At 37.9% G+C, this 23313-nt stretch overlaps 1 protein-coding gene across 4 annotated transcripts in view; it reads left to right on the top strand.

Annotated features, from left to right (window-relative positions):
• Positions 1-21888, top strand: part of zeb2a (zinc finger E-box binding homeobox 2a) — a 68294-nt gene extending 46406 nt beyond the window's left edge. For 3 of the 4 annotated variants that reach the window (XM_079277145.1, XM_079277144.1, XM_079277146.1), the window contains exons 7-10: positions 6800-6908; positions 7470-9370; positions 10084-10264; positions 18946-21888. In XM_079277145.1, the coding sequence (XP_079133271.1) occupies positions 6800-6908; positions 7470-9370; positions 10084-10264; positions 18946-19517 (2763 nt within the window). In that variant the 3' untranslated portion in view covers positions 19518-21888. The remainder of the gene's footprint in view (positions 1-6799; positions 6909-7469; positions 9371-10083; positions 10265-18945) is intronic. The other variant, XM_079277147.1, reaches the window with a different exon arrangement.
• The last annotated feature ends 1425 nt before the right edge of the window (positions 21889-23313 follow it).

Here is a 23313-nt window from a genome sequence, read left to right as displayed (position 1 = left end):
CATCATATTCATGATGTCACATCTGTTGATTTATTCACAATAACTTATTTTTACTATTTTATTATTACATTACATTACAGTCATTTAGCAGACGCTTTCATCCAAAGCGACTTACAATAAGTGTGTTCAACATCGGTATTCAAGAGAACTACTAGTCACCAGAAGTCATAAGTGCATCTCCTTTAAACGAGCATCTAAGAGCAGAAACCAGAGCAAGAGTACAGAAACAAACTAGTATGAATACAATAGATGCTGAGTAAGTGCTAAGTGGAAGGCTCAGGGTAGTACTTCTTGAAGAGGTGGGTCTTCAGGGTAGTACTTCTTGAAGAGGTGGGTCTTCAGGGTAGTACTTCTTGAAGAGGTGGGTCTTCAGGGTAGTACTTCTTGAAGAGGTGAGTCTTCAGGGTAGTACTTCTTGAAGAGGTGAGTCTTCAGGGTAGTACTTCTTGAAGAGGTGAGTCTTCAGGGTAGTACTTCTTGAAGAGGTGAGTCTTCAGGGTAGTACTTCTTGAAGAGGTGGGTCTTCAGGGTAGTACTTCTTGAAGAGGTGAGTCTTCAGGGTAGTACTTCTTGAAGAGGTGAGTCTTCAGGGTAGTACTTCTTTAAGAGGTGAGTCTTCAGGGTAGTACTTCTTGAAGAGGTGGGTCTTCAGGGTAGTACTTCTTGAAGAGGTGAGTCTTCAGGGTAGTACTTCTTGAAGAGGTGGGTCTTCAGGGTAGTACTTCTTGAAGAGGTGGGTCTTCAGGGTAGTACTTCTTGAAGAGGTGGGTCTTCAGGGTAGTACTTCTTGAAGAGGTGAGTCTTCAGGGTAGTACTTCTTGAAGAGGTGAGTCTTCAGGGTAGTACTTCTTGAAGAGGTGGGTCTTCAGGGTAGTACTTCTTGAAGAGGTGAGTCTTCAGGGTAGTACTTCTTGAAGAGGTGGGTCTTCAGGGTAGTACTTCTTGAAGAGGTGGGTCTTCAGGGTAGTACTTCTTGAAGAGGTGGGTCTTCAGGGTAGTACTTCTTGAAGAGGTGAGTCTTCAGGGTAGTACTTCTTGAAGAGGTGAGTCTTCAGGGTAGTACTTCTTGAAGAGGTGGGTCTTCAGGGTAGTACTTCTTGAAGAGGTGAGTCTTCAGGGTAGTACTTCTTGAAGAGGTGAGTCTTCAGGGTAGTACTTCTTGAAGAGGTGAGTCTTCAGCCTGATGAAAGATGGGCAGTGACTCTGCTGTCCTGAGGTCAGTGGCGAGTTCATTCCACCACTGAGGGGCCAGGACAGGAAACAGACGCGACCGGGTCGAATCACCGTAAAATATAACACATGTTCATTTATTGAGATGCCCCTATGGACCTTGTTATAGGAGGTAAAGTAAACATGAAGTGTAATTATGAATACTGATGTTAAATTAAGCTATGATGAGTTTTCACTGTTAATTTAACATCTCTATTACATGTTGATGCCTCCATGACCAAGTTAAGCAGATGAGACTGAGGACAGCTATGTAGAAGAAAACAGAGTTCTCATGTGTGTCCTGGTGTTCTCATGTTTCCTTACCTCCTCATCCCTCACTCCCTACCCTGGTGTTCTCATGTCTCCTTACCTCCTCATCCCTCACTCCCTCTCTGGTGTTCAGCTAGTAGTGAAGCTTCATGTACTGCTTCCCTTTCCTGCGAGTCTGCTGTCTGATTGTGAGGTCAGGCTGATCTGGGATCAGCTCGTTCACTGCAGTTAGGGTTAGTCTCCTCTAAAGTTCTCCTCTCAAACGGGTCTTAAAGGAGTAGTGCTTGCGCTCGCCTGTAGACACTCGTCCTGACAAGGACGCTCAGTTTGGGGCAATAAAACTTTCACCCAATGCTAAATTGAAAAGGAAGCTGATTGGCTAAATTGTATGTCATACATTCATATCTTTAATCAGAAATTGGCTAAACTGCTTCGTAGACCCGCCTCCCGTGGGCACTGCTGAGATATGCAGACAGGCAGAGAGGACGTGCAGGAGAAGCATATATTTTGCGCAGATATTATCTTTTACACATATTACTGTGTGCATTCCATATTTCAAAAACATACATATTGACAATTTGTATAATTTATTGTTATTGTTTTTGTTTTTAATCTTTTGTGGTTCAAGAAGGGGGGGGGGCGGCGCCCAAGCACCCTCTATTGGCCAGCCGCCACTGACGGTAATATAAATAGTAATAATACAAATAGTAAACTATATGAGCAGAACTAACTTGTGCAGCAGTTACAATAGTAAAAAAGTATTAGTCCAAAACATATAGTACAGGTGTAAGTATTCGTACAAAATATATCGTGCAGGTATAAGTACACATACAAAATATATCGTGCAGGTATAAGTATTCATACAAAATATATCGTGCAGGTATAAGTATTAGTACAAAATAGATAGTGCAGGTATAAGTATTAGTACAAAATATATAGTGCAGGTATAAGTATTAGTACAAAACATATAGTGCAGGTATAAGTATTAGTACAAAACATATAGTGCAGGTATAAGTATTAGTACAAACATATAGTGCAGGTATAAGTATTAGTACAAAACATATAGTGCAGGTATAAGTATTAGTACAAAACATATAGTGCAGGTATAAGTATTAGTACAAAATAGATAGTGCAGGTATAAGTATTAGTACAAAACATATAGTGCAGGTATAAGTACTAGTACAAAATAGATAGTGCAGGTATAAGTATTAGTACAAAATAGATAGTGCAGGTGTAAGTATTAGTACAAAACATATAGTGCAGGTATAAGTATTTGTACAAACATATAGTGCAGGTATAAGTATTAGTACAAAACATATAGTGCAGGTATAAGTATTAGTACAAAATAGATAGTGCAGGTATAAGTATTAGTACAAAACATATAGTGCAGGTGTAAGTATTAGTAAAAAATAGATAGTGCAGGTATAAGTATTAGTACAAAACATATAGTGCAGGTATAAGTATTAGTACAAAACATATAGTGCAGGTGTAAGTATTAGTACAAAATAGATAGTGCAGGTATAAGTATTAGTACAAAATAGATAGTGCAGGTATAAGTATTAGTACAAAATAGATAGTGCAGGTATAAGTATTAGTACAAAATAGATAGTGCAGGTGTAAGTATTAGTACAAAACATATAGTGCAGGTATAAGTATTAGTACAAAATAGATAGTGCAGGTATAAGTATTAGTACAAAACATATAGTGCAGGTATAAGTATTAGTACAAAACATATAGTGCAGGTGTAAGTATTAGTACAAAATAGATAGTGCAGGTATAAGTATTAGTACAAAATAGATAGTGCAGGTATAAGTATTAGTACAAAATAGATAGTGCAGGTATAAGTATTCGTACAAAACATATAGTGCAGGTATAAGTATTAGTACAAACATATAGTGCAGGTATAAGTATTAGTACAAAACATATAGTGCAGGTATAAGTATTCGTACAAAACATATAGTGCAGGTATAAGTATTCGTACAAAACATATAGTGCAGGTATAAGTATTAGTACAAACATATAGTGCAGGTATAAGTATTAGTACAAAACATATAGTGCAGGTATAAGTATTAGTACAAAATAGATAGTGCAGGTATAAGTATTAGTAGAAAATAGATAGTGCAGGTGTAAGTATTAGTACAAAATAGATAGTGCAGGTATAAGTATTAGTACAAAATAGATAGTGCAGGTATAAGTATTAGTACAAAATAGATAGTGCAGGTGTAAGTATTCGTACAAAATAGATAGTGCAGGTATAAGTATTAGGACAAAATAGATAGTGCAGGTATAAGTATTAGTACAAAACATATAGTGCAGGTATAAGTATTCGTACAAAACATATAGTGCAGGTATAAGTATTCGTACAAAACATATAGTGCAGGTATAAGTATTAGTACAAACATATAGTGCAGGTATAAGTATTAGTACAAAACATATAGTGCAGGTATAAGTATTAGTACAAAATAGATAGTGCAGGTATAAGTATTAGTAGAAAATAGATAGTGCAGGTGTAAGTATTAGTACAAAATAGATAGTGCAGGTATAAGTATTAGTACAAAATAGATAGTGCAGGTATAAGTATTAGTACAAAATAGATAGTGCAGGTGTAAGTATTCGTACAAAATAGATAGTGCAGGTATAAGTATTAGGACAAAATAGATAGTGCAGGTATAAGTATTGGTACAAAATAGATAGTGCAAGTGTAAGTATTAGTACAAAATAGATAGTGCAGGTATAAGTATTAGTACAAAATAGATAGTGGAGGTATAAGTATTAGTACAAAATAGATAGTGCAGGTATAAGTATTAGTACAAAATAGATAGTGCAGGTATAAGTATTAGTACAAAATAGATAGTGCAGGTGTAAGTATTCGTACAAAATAGATAGTGCAGGTATAAGTATTAGGACAAAATAGATAGTGCAGGTATAAGTATTGGTACAAAATAGATAGTGCAAGTGTAAGTATTAGTACAAAATAGATAGTGCAGGTATAAGTATTAGTACAAAATAGATAGTGGAGGTATAAGTATTAGTACAAAATAGATAGTGCAGGTATAAGTATTAGTACAAAATGGATAGTGCAGGTATAAGTATTAGTAGAAAATAGATAGTGCAAGTGTAAGTATTAGTACAAAATAGATCGTGCAGGTATAAGTATTAGTACAAAATAGATAGTGGAGGTATAAGTATTAGTACAAAATAGATAGTGCAGGTATAAGTATTAGTACAAAATAGATAGTGCAGGTATAAGTATTAGTAGAAACTAGATAGTGCAGGTGTAAGTATTAGTACAAAATAGATAGTGCAGGTATAAGTATTAGTACAAAATAGATAGTGCAGGTGTAAGTATTAGTAGAAAATAGATAGTGCAGGTATAAGTATTAGTATAAAATAGATAGTGCAGGTGTAAGTATTAGTAGAAAATAGATAGTACAGGTGTAAGTATAGTACAAAAATATAGTACAGGTATGAGTATCAGTCAAAATAGATAGTGCAGGTGTAAGTATTCGTACAAAATAGATAGTGCAGGTATAAGTATTAGGACAAAATAGATAGTGCAGGTATAAGTATTAGTACAAAATAGATAGTGCAGGTATAAGTATTAGTACAAAATAGATAGTGCAGGTGTAAGTATTCGTACAAAATAGATAGTGCAGGTATAAGTATTAGGACAAAATAGATAGTGCAGGTATAAGTATTGGTACAAAATAGATAGTGCAAGTGTAAGTATTAGTACAAAATAGATAGTGCAGGTATAAGTATTAGTACAAAATAGATAGTGGAGGTATAAGTATTAGTACAAAATAGATAGTGCAGGTATAAGTATTAGTACAAAATAGATAGTGCAGGTATAAGTATTAGTACAAAATAGATAGTGGAGGTGTAAGTATTCGTACAAAATAGATAGTGCAGGTATAAGTATTAGGACAAAATAGATAGTGCAGGTATAAGTATTGGTACAAAATAGATAGTGCAAGTGTAAGTATTAGTACAAAATAGATAGTGCAGGTATAAGTATTAGTACAAAATAGATAGTGGAGGTATAAGTATTAGTACAAAATAGATAGTGCAGGTATAAGTATTAGTACAAAATAGATAGTGCAGGTATAAGTATTAGTAGAAAATAGATAGTGCAAGTGTAAGTATTAGTACAAAATAGATAGTGCAGGTATAAGTATTAGTACAAAATAGATAGTGGAGGTATAAGTATTAGTACAAAATAGATAGTGCAGGTATAAGTATTAGTACAAAATAGATAGTGCAGGTATAAGTATTAGTAGAAACTAGATAGTGCAGGTGTAAGTATTAGTACAAAATAGATAGTGCAGGTATAAGTATTAGTACAAAATAGATAGTGCAGGTGTAAGTATTAGTAGAAAATAGATAGTGCAGGTATAAGTATTAGTATAAAATAGATAGTGCAGGTGTAAGTATTAGTAGAAAATAGATAGTGCAGGTATAAGTATTAGTACAAAATAGATAGTGCAGGTGTAAGTATTAGTAGAAAATAGATAGTGCAGGTATAAGTATTAGTATAAAATAGATAGTGCAGGTGTAAGTATTAGTAGAAAATAGATAGTGCAGGTGTAAGTATAGTACAAAAATATAGTACAGGTATGAGTATCAGTCAAAATATATCGTGCAGGTATAACTATAAGTACAGAATATATAATGGAAGTACAAGTAGTAGTATAATAGCTGTGTAATCCCAACCTGAACAAAATAGTAGTAAATAAATATATATTACTGTTACATTATAAAGATCTCTCTTTGTTTCACTTTTCATCATCACAACATTTTAAACACATAAATGTTAGATATATGTATATATATTTTATATTTTTGCGATTGTGAGTATTTTGACGAATCAGCACTTGTTTGATTTGAACTTGAAATAAAAAACAGAACCAACACATTTGGAACCTTTTCATCCAGTAAGGGAAAGGTTTGAGTCTTATTCAAGTTCAAGTTTTATTTTCCTCTGAACCCCTCCCCCCCCTCTCAGTATTAACTTTTCACGTTCTCTACACTCTGGTGGGGGGGGGGGGGGGTCTCCCCCTGGCTGTTTGTTTATCTCTCTATTTGCATTTCAAATGTGGGGAATGCAGCGACATGACAAACTGTTACCTCTGAACAGAGTCGGCCCACACGCTTTCTCAGAATGTGTTGCAGATAAAAAGGAGTGGAAGGATCTTTGAGTCGTATCAGATCTGCTTCACTAAATACTTCTGTTCCCCTGTAATCTGCTTCCCTCTCTGCTCAGCGACTCCCACTTGTCCTCCATCACAACATATCTCTGCTTTTGTTTTTCTGTCTGCAGCCGCCGCTGCTGAGCGACGCAGCTGGAAACCGCAAGTTCAAATGCAGCGAGTGTGGAAAAGCCTTCAAGTACAAACACCACCTGAAGGAGCATCTTCGTATTCACAGCGGTGAGTCATCCTTCCTCCGAACATCGATAATCTGCTGCTGAATGACTCATCACCTGTTTCATATCAGAGCGCTTCATCACAGCTCAACACAAATAAAAGTACTTCTCTTTGAATAGAATTCACTGTGACGTCATTTATCTTTTCCCTTTAATAACAATAATCCTGTTCATGAAAGGTTCATCTTTACACTGTTAATTCCAATCATTATTCTAGAACAACTGACAGAACTGTAAAATAACAACATACAGGAAGAGTTCAATATAGTATAGTCATAATACTTATGGTGGACAGACAGATAGACTCACATTAGCATCCGTAGCGGTGCTGCTAACGTGGCTGACATTATACCCACCAAGCTCAGACTAAATGTAAGGAACTGTAATGTCATTTTTGAGGAGAGGAAGGCCGACCCATTGAATTAGATCCTGACTTTTAATTCAACATTTTTATCTACCAAATCAAAAGTAGTAAACTGTCCAATCAGAGATCATAAATTTGATCCTAAATTATAAAACTGTATTATTAGAAACTAAAGTCTAAATATTCTGTGTTGTGTTGCAGGTGAGAAGCCGTACGAGTGCTCCAACTGTAAGAAGCGGTTCTCCCACTCCGGCTCCTACAGCTCCCACATCAGCAGCAAGAAATGCATCGGCTTGATTGCCGTCAACGGACGAGTGCGCAACGGAAACAAGCCCGGCTCCTCCCCCAACTCCACGACCTCATCGCCTGGAAGCCCCGCCCTCGCACAGCTCCGCCACAAACTGGAAAACGGGCACCCACTCTGCCCTCTGGACCAACAGGGTCAGCTCGACGTCAAAGCCGAGCCGATGGACTTCAACGAGTACCGGCTGCTTATGGCCTCTCAGCACGGGTTTGGGGGTTCGGGGGTTTACCTGAACAGTCGTGGTGGAAGCCCCCTGGGCATCCACAGCTCCTCCCAGAGCCCCCTTCAACACCTTGGAGGCTTGGGCCTGGACCTCCCCCTGCTGGGGTTCTCGGGTTCTTTCGGGAACAACCTGAGCGAGGTGCAGAAGGTGCTTCAGATTGTGGACAATACAGTGTGCAGGCAGAAGATGGATGGGAACCCAGAGGAGATCTCCAAGCTCAGGGCCTACATGAAGGAGCTGGGGGCTCAGATGGAGGAGCAGAGGCTGGCCCAGGCCGGTTTCCAGGTGGTGGGCCACAGCAGCCCCACAAAGAGCATCATCGACTACACGCTGGAGAAGGTCAATGAGGCCAAGAGTCTGATCGACGACTCCAAGAGGCAAGTGGACATCAAGAAGAAGAAGCCAAACCACTCAACTGATCTCTGCGGTGAGGAGAAGTCTCATGATAGCCAGAACCAGTTCCTGCCGTTCTCCTGCCAGTACTGCAAGGAGACCTTCACCGGGCCGATCCCGCTGCATCAACACGAGCGCTACTTGTGCAAAATGAATGAGGAGATCAAAGCAGTCCTGCAGCCGACGGACAGCAGTCCTGCCAGATGCAGGGGGGCGATACCCACGGAGCTGTCTACCAACGAGCAGGCCACCAGCCCCATCAACCCCTTTAAGGACCACGTGTCGGTGCTCAAGGCCTACTTTGCCATGAACACTGAGCCCAACTCAGAGGAACTGCTCAAGATTTCAATTGCCGTCGGCCTTCCTCAAGCGTTCGTCAAGGAGTGGTTCTCCCAGTGGAAGAACCAGAACTACCACGGAGGCAGTCTGAGGAAGAAGTCGCCCCCTCCTGACCGAGGCAGACTGGATGTTAACCACAGCTTTAGCAGAACGCTAATGTCCCTCCCGATCGTAGATTTACACCGAGGCTTCATTAATGGTGATGCCTCCCACAGACTCACAAAGGTCAACAAGTTTACAGGCAACCGGCACACAACAGGGGACAAAGCATTAGACCCCTTAGACCACTTAAGGAGCAACACTCCATCACCCCTCAACCTTTCCTCAACTTCCTCCAAAAACTCTAGCTGTTACACTCCAAACAGCCTGGCTTCTGAGGAGGCCCATGGGGATACACCACTGGATCTGTCGCTGCCCAAACACATGGCCCAGAGGCACATGTCTGTGAGGGAGAAGCAACCCAGGTCCAACGGTTTCCTCATCAAGCGCAATGGCGAGGCGCTAGGACGAGAACAGGTGTCCAGGCCCATGGATCTGGTCAACATCAAGAAAGAAGTCCTGTACTCTGATGGTGGAGGGAACTCCATCCACCAGCTGGAGAAAAGCACCAGTCCCACATTTGGAATTAATCCATTTGGTCCCGTCTACACCTCTCTGCCGCCTCACGGAGCGTTTCCTCCACCCACCTTCATGTCTCCTGGACAGGCCACCATCCCGGGCCTCAGGCCCTACCCAGGGCTCGACCCCATGAGCTTCCACATGGCCTACACCTATGTCAACGAGGCCGCCACTTTTGCTGAAATGCAGCAGAAGAGGAAGTACCAACGGAAACCAGGTTTCCAGGTAAATATAGTGAACAAATGTATATATTGTTCGTGATGCTAAATGACCAAACAGGACATTTCTCAAAGCGGTCCATAGTTAGCTTCTATGGGTGTTTCCTGATTTTAAGACCTCTCTGGTTAAAGGTTCAGGTTAGATTAGGGTCCGACCAGGTCCCATTTGTGAAACAATCTCACCACACTAGAAAAGGTTCAGTAGCTTTAGACGGAATCACATCGTATCTTATCAAAAGATGGAGTCGCCCAGTTGTCGACGAATTGTAGATTTTAGAGCTTTAACTCTTCGGCCACGGTGACCTCATCGACTTCTGATTTCAACTTTCAACCTTTAAACGGCTAGAAGTCAGAAAGTGCTGAGAGGAATCATAATAATGGGGGTGACTGTGGCTACGTGGATAGCAGGGCCGTCTTTCAATCAGAGGGCCGGCGGTTCAATCCCCGGCTCCGGCTCTGCTAGTCGCATGTCGATGTGTCCTTGAGCGAGACACTTAAGCCCAAAATTGCTCCCGTAGTTGTGCCTACGGTGTAGAAATGTGATTGTAAGTCGCTTTGGATAAAAGCGTCTGCTAAATGACTGTAATAAGGAAGAAGAGAGGCTGACACAGTCAGAGATTGTGTTGTTAAAGTAAAAAAGGGGGGTCTGGACCAGAAGGTGTCTCTGAGGCGACAGGTGTGGGATTACCAGATGTACTGAAGCTTGTCTCTGTGCCTCAGGGGGAGCTGCTGGACGGGACGGCGGACTATCTGTCGGGCCTGGACGACCTGACAGACAGCGACTCGCTTCTGTCCAGGAAGAAGATGAAGAAGACTGAAAGTGGTATGTACGCGTGTGACTTGTGCGACAAAACATTCCAGAAGACCAGTTCCCTCCTAAGACACAAATATGAGCACACAGGTATATATAACGTTTGGACACTTCTTTCTTTTACCCCACCCCCGATGCTTCTGTGCCCTCTCCCTTCTTTTCTTTGGTTTCATTCGGTCACTTAGATCCTCACCTTTAGTTCTGTCCTTCTGTTCCTCTGTGAACCTTTAACATGCTCCTTTCTTTACAGCTGTGGGATCAGTTCATATGGAGATAATTACATAAACATGCAGCATCTCATTCATACTGTGATGTGTTTGTGTGGAGAGGAAGAGGTGTGTTTGTGTGTGTGTGTGTGTGTGTGTGCTCTGAAGATCAAAATGAAATATTAATTACAGCAGAGAGATGATCCATTTTTACATATTTCAACTGGAAACAAACTGTTTTTGTTGTGTGAATAAAATCGTTCAAAAAATAGTTTGAAAATAGTTCAAATCAGAAAGATGCGAGCGTCCTTTTGAAAGCTGCTGGCAGGATGAGATGGAGGAGCCACAGCTTTACTTCGACAACGTTCCATCTCACATTCTCTGTTTGTTTGGTCCAAATGTTAAAAGGCCACATTCATTGTGGTTTGGAGTCAGAGTTCAGGCATCACATACAACATGTTCAGGTCAAACATTAGGAAGAGGTTTTCAATGCAGTCAAATCATTTCGGTATTTTCTACTGTAGGCGGTTGTGATGCATTACAAAGTTTGGTAGAAAGCAAAGATCTTCCTCAGAGCTCAGAGGCTTCATGGAAAGCATCTCCAGATCAATCTTCTGATCCGTCCAAGAAACCAAATGTTCTGATGCGTTGAGACACAAATCATCTTTACAAACAGAAGGAGTGTTTTTCACATGAAGTCTGGTGGACGAAGCTGTTACCTGAGTAACAACCTGTTCTACCTTCGTCTCTTTCACTCCGTTGCATCATCATCATCCCTCGTTCACGGCCGCCCCCCCGACACTTAGAGCAAGAATCTGCCGTCTCGGTTATTTTTCCCGCGTGCGTGGTTGTGTTTCTGTGTGTGTGTATGTTTGTATGTGTGTGTGTGTGTATGTTTGTATGTGTGTGTGTGTGTTTCTGTGTGTGTGTATGTTTGTATGTGTGTGTGTGTGTGTGTCTGTGTGTGTGTATGTTTGTATGTGTGTGTGTGTGTTTCTGTGTGTGTATGTTTGTATGTGTGTGTGTGTTTCTGTGTGTGTGTATGTTTGTATGTGTGTGTGTGTGTTTCTGTGTGTGTGTATGTTTGTATGTGTGTGTGTGTTTCTGTGTGTGTGTATGTTTGTATGTGTGTGTGTGTGTTTCTGTGTGTGTGTATGTTTGTAGGTGTGTGTGTGTGTGTCTGTGTGTGTGTATGTTTGTATGTGTGTGTGTGTGTGTGTATGTTTGTATGTATGCGTGTGTGTGTGTGTGTGTGTATGTTTGTAGGTGTGTGTGTGTGTGTGTGTGTATGTTTGTATGTGTGTGTGTGTGTCTGTGTGTGTATATGTTTGTAGGTGTGTGTGTGTGTGTGTCTGTGTGTGTGTATGTTTGTATGTGTGTGTGTGTGTGTGTGTGTGTGTGTATGTTTGTAGGTGTGTGTGTGTGTGTGTATGTTTGTAGGTGTGTGTGTGTGTGTCTGTGTGTGTGTATGTTTGTATGTATGCGTGTGTGTGTGTGTGTGTGTGTGTATGTTTGTAAGTGTGTGTGTGTGTGTGTGTGTGTATGTTTGTAGGTGTGTGTGTGTGTGTGTGTGTATGTTTGTAGGTGTATGTGTGTGTATGTTTGTATGTATGCGTGTGTGTGTGTGTGTGTTTGTAGGTGTGTGTGTGCGTATGTTTTTAGGTGTGTGTGTGTGTGTATGTTTGTAGGTGTGTGTGTGTGTATGTTTGTAGGTGTATGTGTGTGTGTGTGTGTGTGTGTGTGCGTATGTTTGTAGGTGTGTGTGTGTGTGTGTATGTTTGTAGGTGTGTGTGTGTGTATGTTTGTAGGTGTGTGTGTGTGTGTATGTTTGTAGGTGTGTGTGTGTGTATGTTTGTAGGTGTGTGTGTGTGTGTGTATGTTTGTAGGTGTGTGTGTTACAGTAAACTATGCCAGCGATGGATGTTTGAGACATTCCAGGTCTATTTGTGGCTACGATCTGCCTGCATGTGTGTTTGTGGGTGTGTGTGTGTTTGTGTGTGTGTGTGTGTGTTGGCTTTGTCGGGGTGAAGCTGTGTTTTGGTGTGTGTGTGTGCGTGGGACGTGTCGGTTTGCAGCAGCCTGAAGCTTCAGATGGAAGAAATTATCACTCGTACGGAAGTCGTAGTAGATCCAGGAGTGTGTGTGTGTGTGTGATGGGGGGGGGGGGGGGTACAGCTGTGAAGGGTTCTGCTCCTCTTCAGGTTTATTGATATCTTTGTTGTTCTGAAGGTAAATGTTGGTTGTTTTATTAACATCTGTGATTAAGACCATGAAGCCATTTTCTATATTTGATCTGGAAATGTTGTCATTTTTTTTCTATGCTGTCTTTTAATAACGCTGATGAACCGCATCTCACAATTATTAACAGTTATCATCTGATTGTAAATCATGAGACACAAAACTAAAAGAAAATGATTCAAGAAATCCAGAATTTAAATTCTACGGATTAATTTAATTACAAACAAAAATATTCACTTTACTGTCACCGAAAAATAAGAAAAGTTGTAAATATTCATGTTGGAGGAGATAAATGTGCATCTTAGGTTGTCTTCTTCTGTCCTTGTGTGTCTGTAGACGTTGGTCCTCCAGCGTACCCGCTCTTCTTCTTCTGTGGGTACATCTCAAGTCTCTTAATTGCATCCCCGTTTCCCTCACTTGGGTCCTTTCCTTGCGTCCTAGTCCCTCCCACCAGGGATGCATGGAGGAAACCATGCGAGGAGAGATGAAACGAGGAAATATGTTTTAGGAGACATGAGACGTCCTTTCCTCAGTTGCGTCACGTGAAGCGACGTCTGTTTCTGATGATACACACGAATAACAGTAACTAATAATATAATAACTAATAAAGACACACAGTGATCACCACTGTACTTAATAACAGTAACTAATAATATAATAACTAATAAAGACACACAGTGATCACCACTGTACTTAATAACAGTAACTAATAATATAATAACTAATAAAGACACACAGTGATCACCACTGTACTTAATAACAGTAACTAATAATATAATAACTAATAAAGACACACAGTGATTATCACTGTACTTAATAACAGTAACTAATAATATAATAACTAATAAAGACACACAGTGATCACCACTGTACTTAATAACAGTAACTAATAATATAATAACTAATAAAGACACACAGTGATCACCACTGTACTTAATAACAGTAACTAATAATATAATAACTAATAAAGACACACAGTGATCACCACTGTACTTAATAACAGTAACTAATAATATAATAACTAATAAAGACACAGTGATCACCACTGTACTTAATAACAGTAACTAATAATATAATAACTAATAAAGACACACAGTGATCACCACTGTACTTAATAACAGTAACTAATAATATAATAACTAATAAAGACACACAGTGATTATCACTGTACTTAATAACAGTAACTAATAATATAATAACTAATAAAGACACACAGTGATCACCACTGTACTTAATAACAGTAACTAATAATATAATAACTAATAAAGACACACAGTGATCACCACTGTACTTAATAACAGCAACTAATAATATAATAACTAATAAAGACACACAGTGATCACCACTGTACTTAATAACAGCAACTAATAATATAATAACTAATAAAGACACACAGTGATCATCACTGTACTTAATAACAGTAACTAATAATATAATAACTAATAAATACACACAGTGATCACCACTGTACTTAATAACAGCAACTAATAATATAATAACTAATAAAGACACACAGTGATCACCACTGTACTTAATAACAGTAACTAATAATATAATAACTAATAAAGACACACAGTGATCACCACTGTACTTAATAACAGTAACTAATAATATAATAACTAATAAAGACACACAGTGATCACCACTGTACTTAACAACAGTAACTAATAATATAATAACTAATAAAGACACACAGTGATCACCACTGTACTTAATAACAGCAACTAATAATATAATAACTAATAAAGACACACAGTGATCACCACTGTACTTAATAACAGTAACTAATAATATAATAACTAATAAAGACACACAGTGATCACCACTGTACTTAATAACAGCAACTAATAATATAATAACTAATAAAGACACACAGTGATCACCACTGTACTTAATAACAGTAACTAATAATATAATAACTAATAAAGACACAGTGATCACCACTGTACTTAATAACAGTAACTAATAATATAATAACTAATAAAGACACAGTGATCACCACTGTACTTAATAACAGTAACTAATAATATAATAACTAATAAAGACACACAGTGATCACCACTGTACTTAATAACAGTAACTAATAATATAATAACTAATAAAGACACAGTGATCACCACTGTACTTAATAACAGTAACTAATAATATAATAACTAATAAAGACACACAGTGATCATCACTGTACTTAATAACAGTAACTAATAATATAATAACTAATAAAGACACAGTGATCACCACTGTACTTAATAACAGTAACTAATAATATAATAACTAATAAAGACACACAGTGATCACCACTGTACTTAATAACAGTAACTAATAATATAATAACTAATAAAGACACACAGTGATCACCACTGTACTTAATAACAGTAACTAATAATATAATAACTAATAAAGACACACAGTGATCACCACTGTACTTAATAACAGCAACTAATAATATAATAACTAATAAAGACACACAGTGATCACCACTGTACTTAATAACAGTAACTAATAATATAATAACTAATAAAGACACAGTGATCACCACTGTACTTAATAACAGTAACTAATAATATAATAACTAATAAAGACACACAGTGATCACCACTGTACTTAATAACAGTAACTAATAATATAATAACTAATAAAGACACACAGTGATCACCACTGTACTTAATAACAGTAACTAATAATATAATAACTAATAAAGACACACAGTGATCACCACTGTACTTAATAACAGCAACTAATAATATAATAACTAATAAAGACACACAGTGATCACCACTGTACTTAATAACAGTAACTAATAATATAATAACTAATAAAGACACAGTGATCACCACTGTACTTAATAACAGTAACTAATAATATAATAACTAATAAAGACACACAGTGATCACCACTGTACTTAATAACAGTAACTAATAATATAATAACTAATAAAGACACACAGTGATCACCACTGTACTTAATAACAGCAACTAATAATATAATAACTAATAAAGACACACAGTGATCACCACTGTACTTAATAACAGTAACTAATAATATAATAACTAATAAAGACACACAGTGATCATCACTGTACTTAATAACAGTAACTAATAATATAATAACTAATAAAGACACAGTGATCACCACTGTACTTAATAACAGTAACTAATAATATAATAACTAATAAATACACACAGTGATCACCACTGTACTTAATAACAGTAACTAATAATATAATAACTAATAAATACACACAGTGATCACCACTGTACTTAATAACAGTAACTAATAATATAATAACTAATAAAGACACACAGTGATCATCACTGTACTTAATAACAGTAACTAATAATATAATAACTAATAAAGACACACAGTGATCACCACTGTACTTAATAACAGTAACTAATAATATAATAACTAATAAAGACACACAGTGATCACCACTGTACTTAATAACAGTAACTAATAATATAATAACTAATAAAGACACACAGTGATCACCACTGTACTTAATAACAGTAACTAATAATATAATAACTAATAAAGACACACAGTGATCATCACTGTACTTAATAACAGTAACTAATAATATAATAACTAATAAAGACACACAGTGATCACCACTGTACTTAATAACAGTAACTAATAATATAATAACTAATAAAGACACACAGTGATCATCACTGTACTTAATAACAGTAACTAATAATATAATAACTAATAAAGACACACAGTGATCACCACTGTACTTAATAACATCAACTAATAATATAATAACTAATAAAGACACACAGTGATCACCACTGTACTTAATAACAGTAACTAATAATATAATAACTAATAAAGACACAGTGATCACCACTGTACTTAATAACAGTAACTAATAATATAATAACTAATAAAGACACACAGTGATCACCACTGTACTTAATAACAGTAACTAATAATATAATAACTAATAAAGACACACAGTGATCACCACTGTACTTAATAACAGTAACTAATAATATAATAACTAATAAAGACACATAGTGATCACCACTGTACTTAATAACAGCAACTAATAATATAATAACTAATAAAGACACACAGTGATCACCACTGTACTTAATAACAGTAACTAATAATATAATAACTAATAAAGACACACAGTGATCATCACTGTACTTAATAACAGTAACTAATAATATAATAACTAATAAAGACACACAGTGATCACCACTGTACTTAATAACAGTAACTAATAATATAATAACTAATAAAGACACACAGTGATCACCACTGTACTTAATAACAGCAACTAATAATATAATAACTAATAAAGACACACAGTGATCACCACTGTACTTAATAACAGCAACTAATAATATAATAACTAATAAAGACACACAGTGATCACCACTGTACTTAATAACAGCAACTAATAATATAATAACTAATAAAGACACACAGTGATCACCACTGTACTTAATAACAGTAACTAATAATATAATAACTAATAAAGACACAGTGATCACCACTGTACTTAATAACAGTAACTAATAATATAATAACTAATAAAGACACAGTGATCACCACTGTACTTAATAACAGTAACTAATAATATAATAACTAATAAAGACACAGTGATCACCACTGTACTTAATAACAGTAACTAATAATATAATAACTAATAAAGACACAGTGATCACCACTGTACTTAATAACAGTAACTAATAATATAATAACTAATAAAGACACAGTGATCACCACTGTACTTAATAACAGTAACTAATAATATAATAACTAATAAAGACACAGTGATCACCACTGTACTTAATAACAGTAACTAATAATATAATAACTAATAAAGACACACAGTGATCACCACTGTACTTAATAACAGTAACTAATAATATAATAACTAATAAAGACACACAGTGATCACCACTGTACTTAATAACAGTAACTAATAATATAATAACTAATAAAGACACACAGTGATCACCACTGTACTTAATAACAGTAACTAATAATATAATAACTAATAAATACACACAGTGATCACCACTGTACTTAATAACAGTAACTAATAATATAATAACTAATAAAGACACACAGTGATCACCACTGTACTTAATAACAGTAACTAATAATATAATAACTAATAAAGACACACAGTGATCACCACTGTACTTAATAACAGTAACTAATAATATAATAACTAATAAAGACACACAGTGATCACCACTGTAGAGTGTTTCTCTCTGTAGTCTGTTAAACTGTGTTCTGTGTTCTGTTCATAAGCTCAGGATCCATTTCTACCCGCGGGATGTGATCGTCTTATTTATGAATTATTTGCGTCTATGTTTTGAAGTTGTGACTGTGGTGTCATTATTAAATAACCCAGAATATGATTATTGTTTCTCTTAAATGATAAAACTCATCAAACACTCAGGAATGATGTAGAAAGTGTTTGGTCTCTCAGATCTCTCTGACTTTAATTGTATTCATAATAAAGTTATTGAGGGAAACATCAGATCATGAAAACACAAATCTTTCTAATAAATGTAGAAAAAGTTGTTTGTGGTCCTTTTGTTGTTCAGACTACAATGAACATTTATTTAAACCAGATGTTGAATAAGAAACCTAATCAAATAGTCAGTCAGTCCGATCGGCTGCAGCATCCAATCACATGACAGATGACCAATGAGGGGGCGTGTCAGCCATTAAAACACTTCCTGGAAGTCTGTTCTCGTGGTTCCTCGCTCACGGCTCCTCCGAGGTCCCTCCTCCCTCCTCCCTCCTCGCTCCTCTGAGCTACATCAGAGCTTTGGGACGGCTGTCAATATGGCGGCGCAGAAACAACTTCCAGTTCAAGCGAGGAGCGAGGAGCGAGGAAATAACAATTAAGAGACTTGGGATGTACCCATGGTGTGTCTGTAGACGTCTGGTCCTCCAGCGTCCTCACTCTTCTTCTGTCCTTGTGTGTCTGTAGACGTCTGGTCCTCCAGCATCCTCACTCTTCTTCTGTCCTTGTGTGTCTGTAGACGTCTGGTCCTCCAGCGTCCTCACTCTTCTTCTGTCCTTGTGTGTCTGTAGACGTCTGGTCCTCCAGCGTCCTCACTCTTCTTCTGTCCTTGTGTGTCTGTAGACGTCTGGTCCTCCAGCGTCCTCACTCTTCTTCTGTCCTTGTGTGTCTGTAGACGTCTGGTCCTCCAGCATCCTCACTCTTCTTCTGTCCTTGTGTGTCTGTAGATGTTGGTCCTCCAGCGTCCTCACTCTTCTTCTGTCCTTGTGTGTCTATAGATGTTGGTCCTCCAACGTCCTCACTCTTCTTCTGCTCTTGTTTCTCTGCAGGGAAGCGTCCTCACCAGTGTCAGATCTGTAAGAAGGCCTTCAAACACAAACACCATCTCATCGAACACTCGCGTCTTCACTCCGGAGAGAAACCATATCAGTGCGACAAGTGCGGCAAACGCTTCTCCCACTCAGGTTCATACTCGCAGCACATGAACCACCGGTACTCGTACTGCAAGAGGGAGGCCGAGGAGAGGGAGGCGGCCGAGAGGGAGGCTAGGGACAAGGGGGGAGGAGGTGAGGAGCCCACTGAGCTGCTCATGAGGAGGGCCTACCTTCAGGGGCTCGGACCCATCGGCTACTCGGACCCAGAGGACCAGCGGGAGGACGGGGGTTCGATCCTGAGGGACGGAGGACGGGAGGAGACGGAAGACGACAAGACGTACGAGGAGCTGACAGACAGACAGGAGGAGAGTTTCAGGGAAGGAGAGGAGGTAGAGGAGGAGGAGGAAGGAGACAGCAGGAGCCAGAAGGACTCGACAAGGGACGACAAGGACAAGGACACGATGCAGCTGATGGACGAGAGCGCACGAGAAAGGAAGATGGACGGGAAGTCAGACCACGAGGATTGAGAGACAAAGATTCTTCCGAACATTCGTCACGTTGCTTCGGTTTGTTTCTCAAAGAACAGCTAGCTTTTATTTTGAAGGACTGAAAACAAATGATTTTGGTTCATTTAAACGAGTCCCCAGTCCTGTTTCCTGTCAGGACTTTATGAGTCCAATATGGCCACATTCAGCTTAGCAATGTCTCCTACAACATGTCCAATCTTAACAATGTCTCCTACTACGTGTCCAACCTTAAAAATGTCTCCTACAACGTGTCCTAGCCAAACAATGTCTCCTACACTGTGTCCAACCTTAACAGTGTCACCTACAACGTGTCCTTGTTTAACAATGTCTCCTACAACATGTCCAATCTTAACAATGTCTCCCACAATGTGTCCAACCTTAACAATGTCTCCTACAATGTGTCCTAGCCAAACAATGTCTCCTACGTGTCCTAGCCAAACAATGTCTCCTACAACGTGTCCTAGCCAAACAATGTCTCCTACAACATGTCCTAGTTTAACAAAGTCTCCTACAACGTGTCCAATCCTAACAATGTCTCCTACGTGTCCAATCTCAACAATATCTCCTACAATGTGTCCAATCTTATGAACCTGAAAGCTAAAAGCAGATTTTTACATTTAGCTAACATGTTAGACAGCCTGCAGCTAATGCTAACGTTTATTAGCAATGCAACTCACTTTAGTGACAACTATAGATGTAAAATCATGCAAAATACATTCAGGTTTCTAGCTGCTAGTTGTTGATCAGATGCTAACCACGCTGCTAACTGTGCGAGCATGTTCCTGGCTAACAAGCTAGCGGTTCGCTCTCCAGCCACAGTGGTTGATGAGCTAGCCATATAATTAGTAAAGACACGCAGATTAATTACGATGCTGCACCTTTAAAAGGTCTATTCAGAAATACAAAAATAAAAAATGTGAAACGACTTTGATTCTTATTTATTTCTAAATTAGGGTTGTTTATCAAATAAAAGAGAACTTTATGGTTCTGCAGATGTTTGGTACAAAGTTCAGGTATTAGTTCAGAAATATGTTTAATTAATAAAATATCAATGACTCGTTCTCTGAAGCTCAAATCATTTGTGTTCAGTTCTCAACCGAAGAAACTGATGATGTCATGAAGCTGGTGGGATTGTTTAAAAATCCACATTATGCAAAAAAATGAAGGATGAAATAAAATAAGTAATGATGATGATGATCATTCTAATTAAGCTGTTTTTAATGTACAGTATTATAAAGGCCTAAAACCTGTGTGGTGCTACGATGTTCTTAACTTCCTGTGTCTCGTTGTGTTCGAATCCCCGTTCAGGAAATTGCACTTCTCGACTCCTCGAATCACTACAAAATAAAAAAAAGGAATTTAAAAACAAAAGAGGGAAAAAAGCCTCGAACACGCGGTCACTTCCTGTTGGTATTATTGTTGTTATTGTCTCTTTTACTGTGACATTTTTATTTTGATCCTTTTATTTTATTTTTGCCAACTAACCACACGACTTTGGGCCGCATTTCTTTTTTTCTTTATGTGAAGGAACATTTAAACCTGTGTGATTTTCTAAATAAAATGTTGATGTTAGTCTTAAAAAATGAGAGGAAGGAGTGTAATATGAAAGTTAAAAATACAAAAGGACAGAGCCTTTGTTTGTATGTTGAATTGTTTCTCCAGAGAAAGCCTTATATGCAAACCTTTCACCTGTGCCATCCCTGTACAGTGTCTCACCTGTTCACCTGTTCACCTGTCCTTCAGCATTAACACGTCCTCCAACCTTTGACTCGTCAGTGTTAGTTAGATAGATGAACTTTGTTAGTTTACATACCTTTGTGCAATTTCCTCTACTTGTTTGGTCCATGATAGTATTTCTTGTCAGTATTATTTTGTTTTTGTTGAATTTTTCAACATAAATTTCATATTTTTGATTTTTAATTGAGAATTTACCATTTTATTTATCTGAGTCATTTTATATTTCCTAATTTTATTTATTTCATACTGTAGTGTACATTATTGCAGTTCCTCACAAATAGATATATTTTAATACAAAATATTCTGTCATTGACTATTGGAGCAAAAATATGAATACAGAGCGTTTATGCTATTTGGAACATTTCATTGTTTTGTCTTTTGTTTTGTTTGGTTTCCTTTTAAACTACTGGAAATTCTAAATTTGGGGAACTTTTGATATGATTATTGTGAAAACACTGTATTTTTGAGAGTTAAATCCACTTTATTCATCCCACTGAGGAGGAGACGAAGGACTGATGATGATGATGATGATGAAGGAATTCCTGAAATGTCTGAAGTATTATTAGTGAATTTTTAATTTCTCTTGGAAATGACCATGCTCGAATAAATGTAGCCAAATAAAATTTTAATGAAACTGTTATTCTTCTTGAACTTCTGTTTGATTCATTAACAGACACACACACACACACACACACACACACACACACACACACACACAGACACACACTCAGTGATGATGATAATGATGACACTTTAAACTTCCTCATGTTTCCGTCACATTTCTCTCAAACTCTTGAAGTTTAGATTTTATTTCTGCAGTAAAACGAGAGGTTTGGGACTCTGGTGAAACTGTCGATATCAACACATAATGAAAGTTCCTGTTAGTGAAACTACTGACGTAGTTTATGTTGTAGAACAATACTTTGGAATCTTTCCATCTTGTGTGAACCAAAAGGTCCAATTTCGGACATCGAATCAAAATGTATCAAAACACACACTGACTGTATATAAATGCTGACTCATTTCAGGGGGTTTAGGACTAAATGCTGACTCATGTCTACAGCTCTGCATACCAGAGACAGTTTCCTGTTTCTGAGTCAGACGGGTTTCTGCAACGTAAACCATGAAACCTGGATGAATACCAACGTTAGTGACGGAGTTCCACAAGGTTCTGTGCTTGGACCCGTTTTATTCACCTTATATCTGCTTCCTTTAGGAATCAAAGCGGTGCAGAAAGATGTGTTCATGCATTTGTTACCTCTAGATTACTGTGATTCCTTATTATCAGGCTGCTCTAGTATGTCTCTTAAATCTCTCCAGCTGATTCAGAACACTGCAGGACGAAGAAAAGAGATCATACTATAGTTTCTAGAGAGGGCTTGAGATGGTGTAAATAGGAACGGGACAGCACTTTGCTGCAACATATCACGTTACCATGAAAACTACAAGAAATATGATGTATAATTGTGGGTATTTATTGTATACTTTGTACTCCCTGGTTTGAACATCTTCAGGCTCTTTCCTCACAAGATGAGGTTATTTTATATCATCTATTTACTCGTTTTTGTCAAAACGGCTTCAATGACAAAATCAAATATTTAATGAATAAATAAATAAATATCTTCTGATTTCATGTTTATTTTTTGTTCCATCTTTAACCCTTAATGTTTCTGAGTAGATGTAATACTCCAGGCTGAACACACGTGAGCCGTCCTCTTTGTTTACCTTTTTTTTACGCCTCCATGCGTCCACTGGTTACCCCGTGTTTGACGTCACATTGCAATGATTTGTGGGTAATTCCCTTAGGCTAAGTCAGCACCATGCTGACTTACGGAAAGGGTTCATAAAGGGCTCAACATGTCTGCCAGAGAGCCTCAAACACTTCACGATTTGACAGTCGGACATCCCTAAACCCTCACGGACTTCGCGGGAGCGCGCCTCAAAGTCCGTGAGTCCGTAAGGGGGCACATTGGGATTTTAGCGTTTTGTCAGTTCGATGACGTCATTACATCTCTGTTTCCCGCCAGGCTCGGCTCAAACAGCGACGTGATGACGTGGA

Source organism: Melanostigma gelatinosum (genome assembly GCF_949748355.1).
Source record: "Melanostigma gelatinosum genome assembly, chromosome: 10".
Lineage (NCBI taxonomy): Eukaryota > Metazoa > Chordata > Actinopteri > Perciformes > Zoarcidae > Melanostigma > Melanostigma gelatinosum.
Note: the sequence above shows the minus strand (reverse complement) of the source record. Positions and strands in the feature narration are given on the sequence as shown.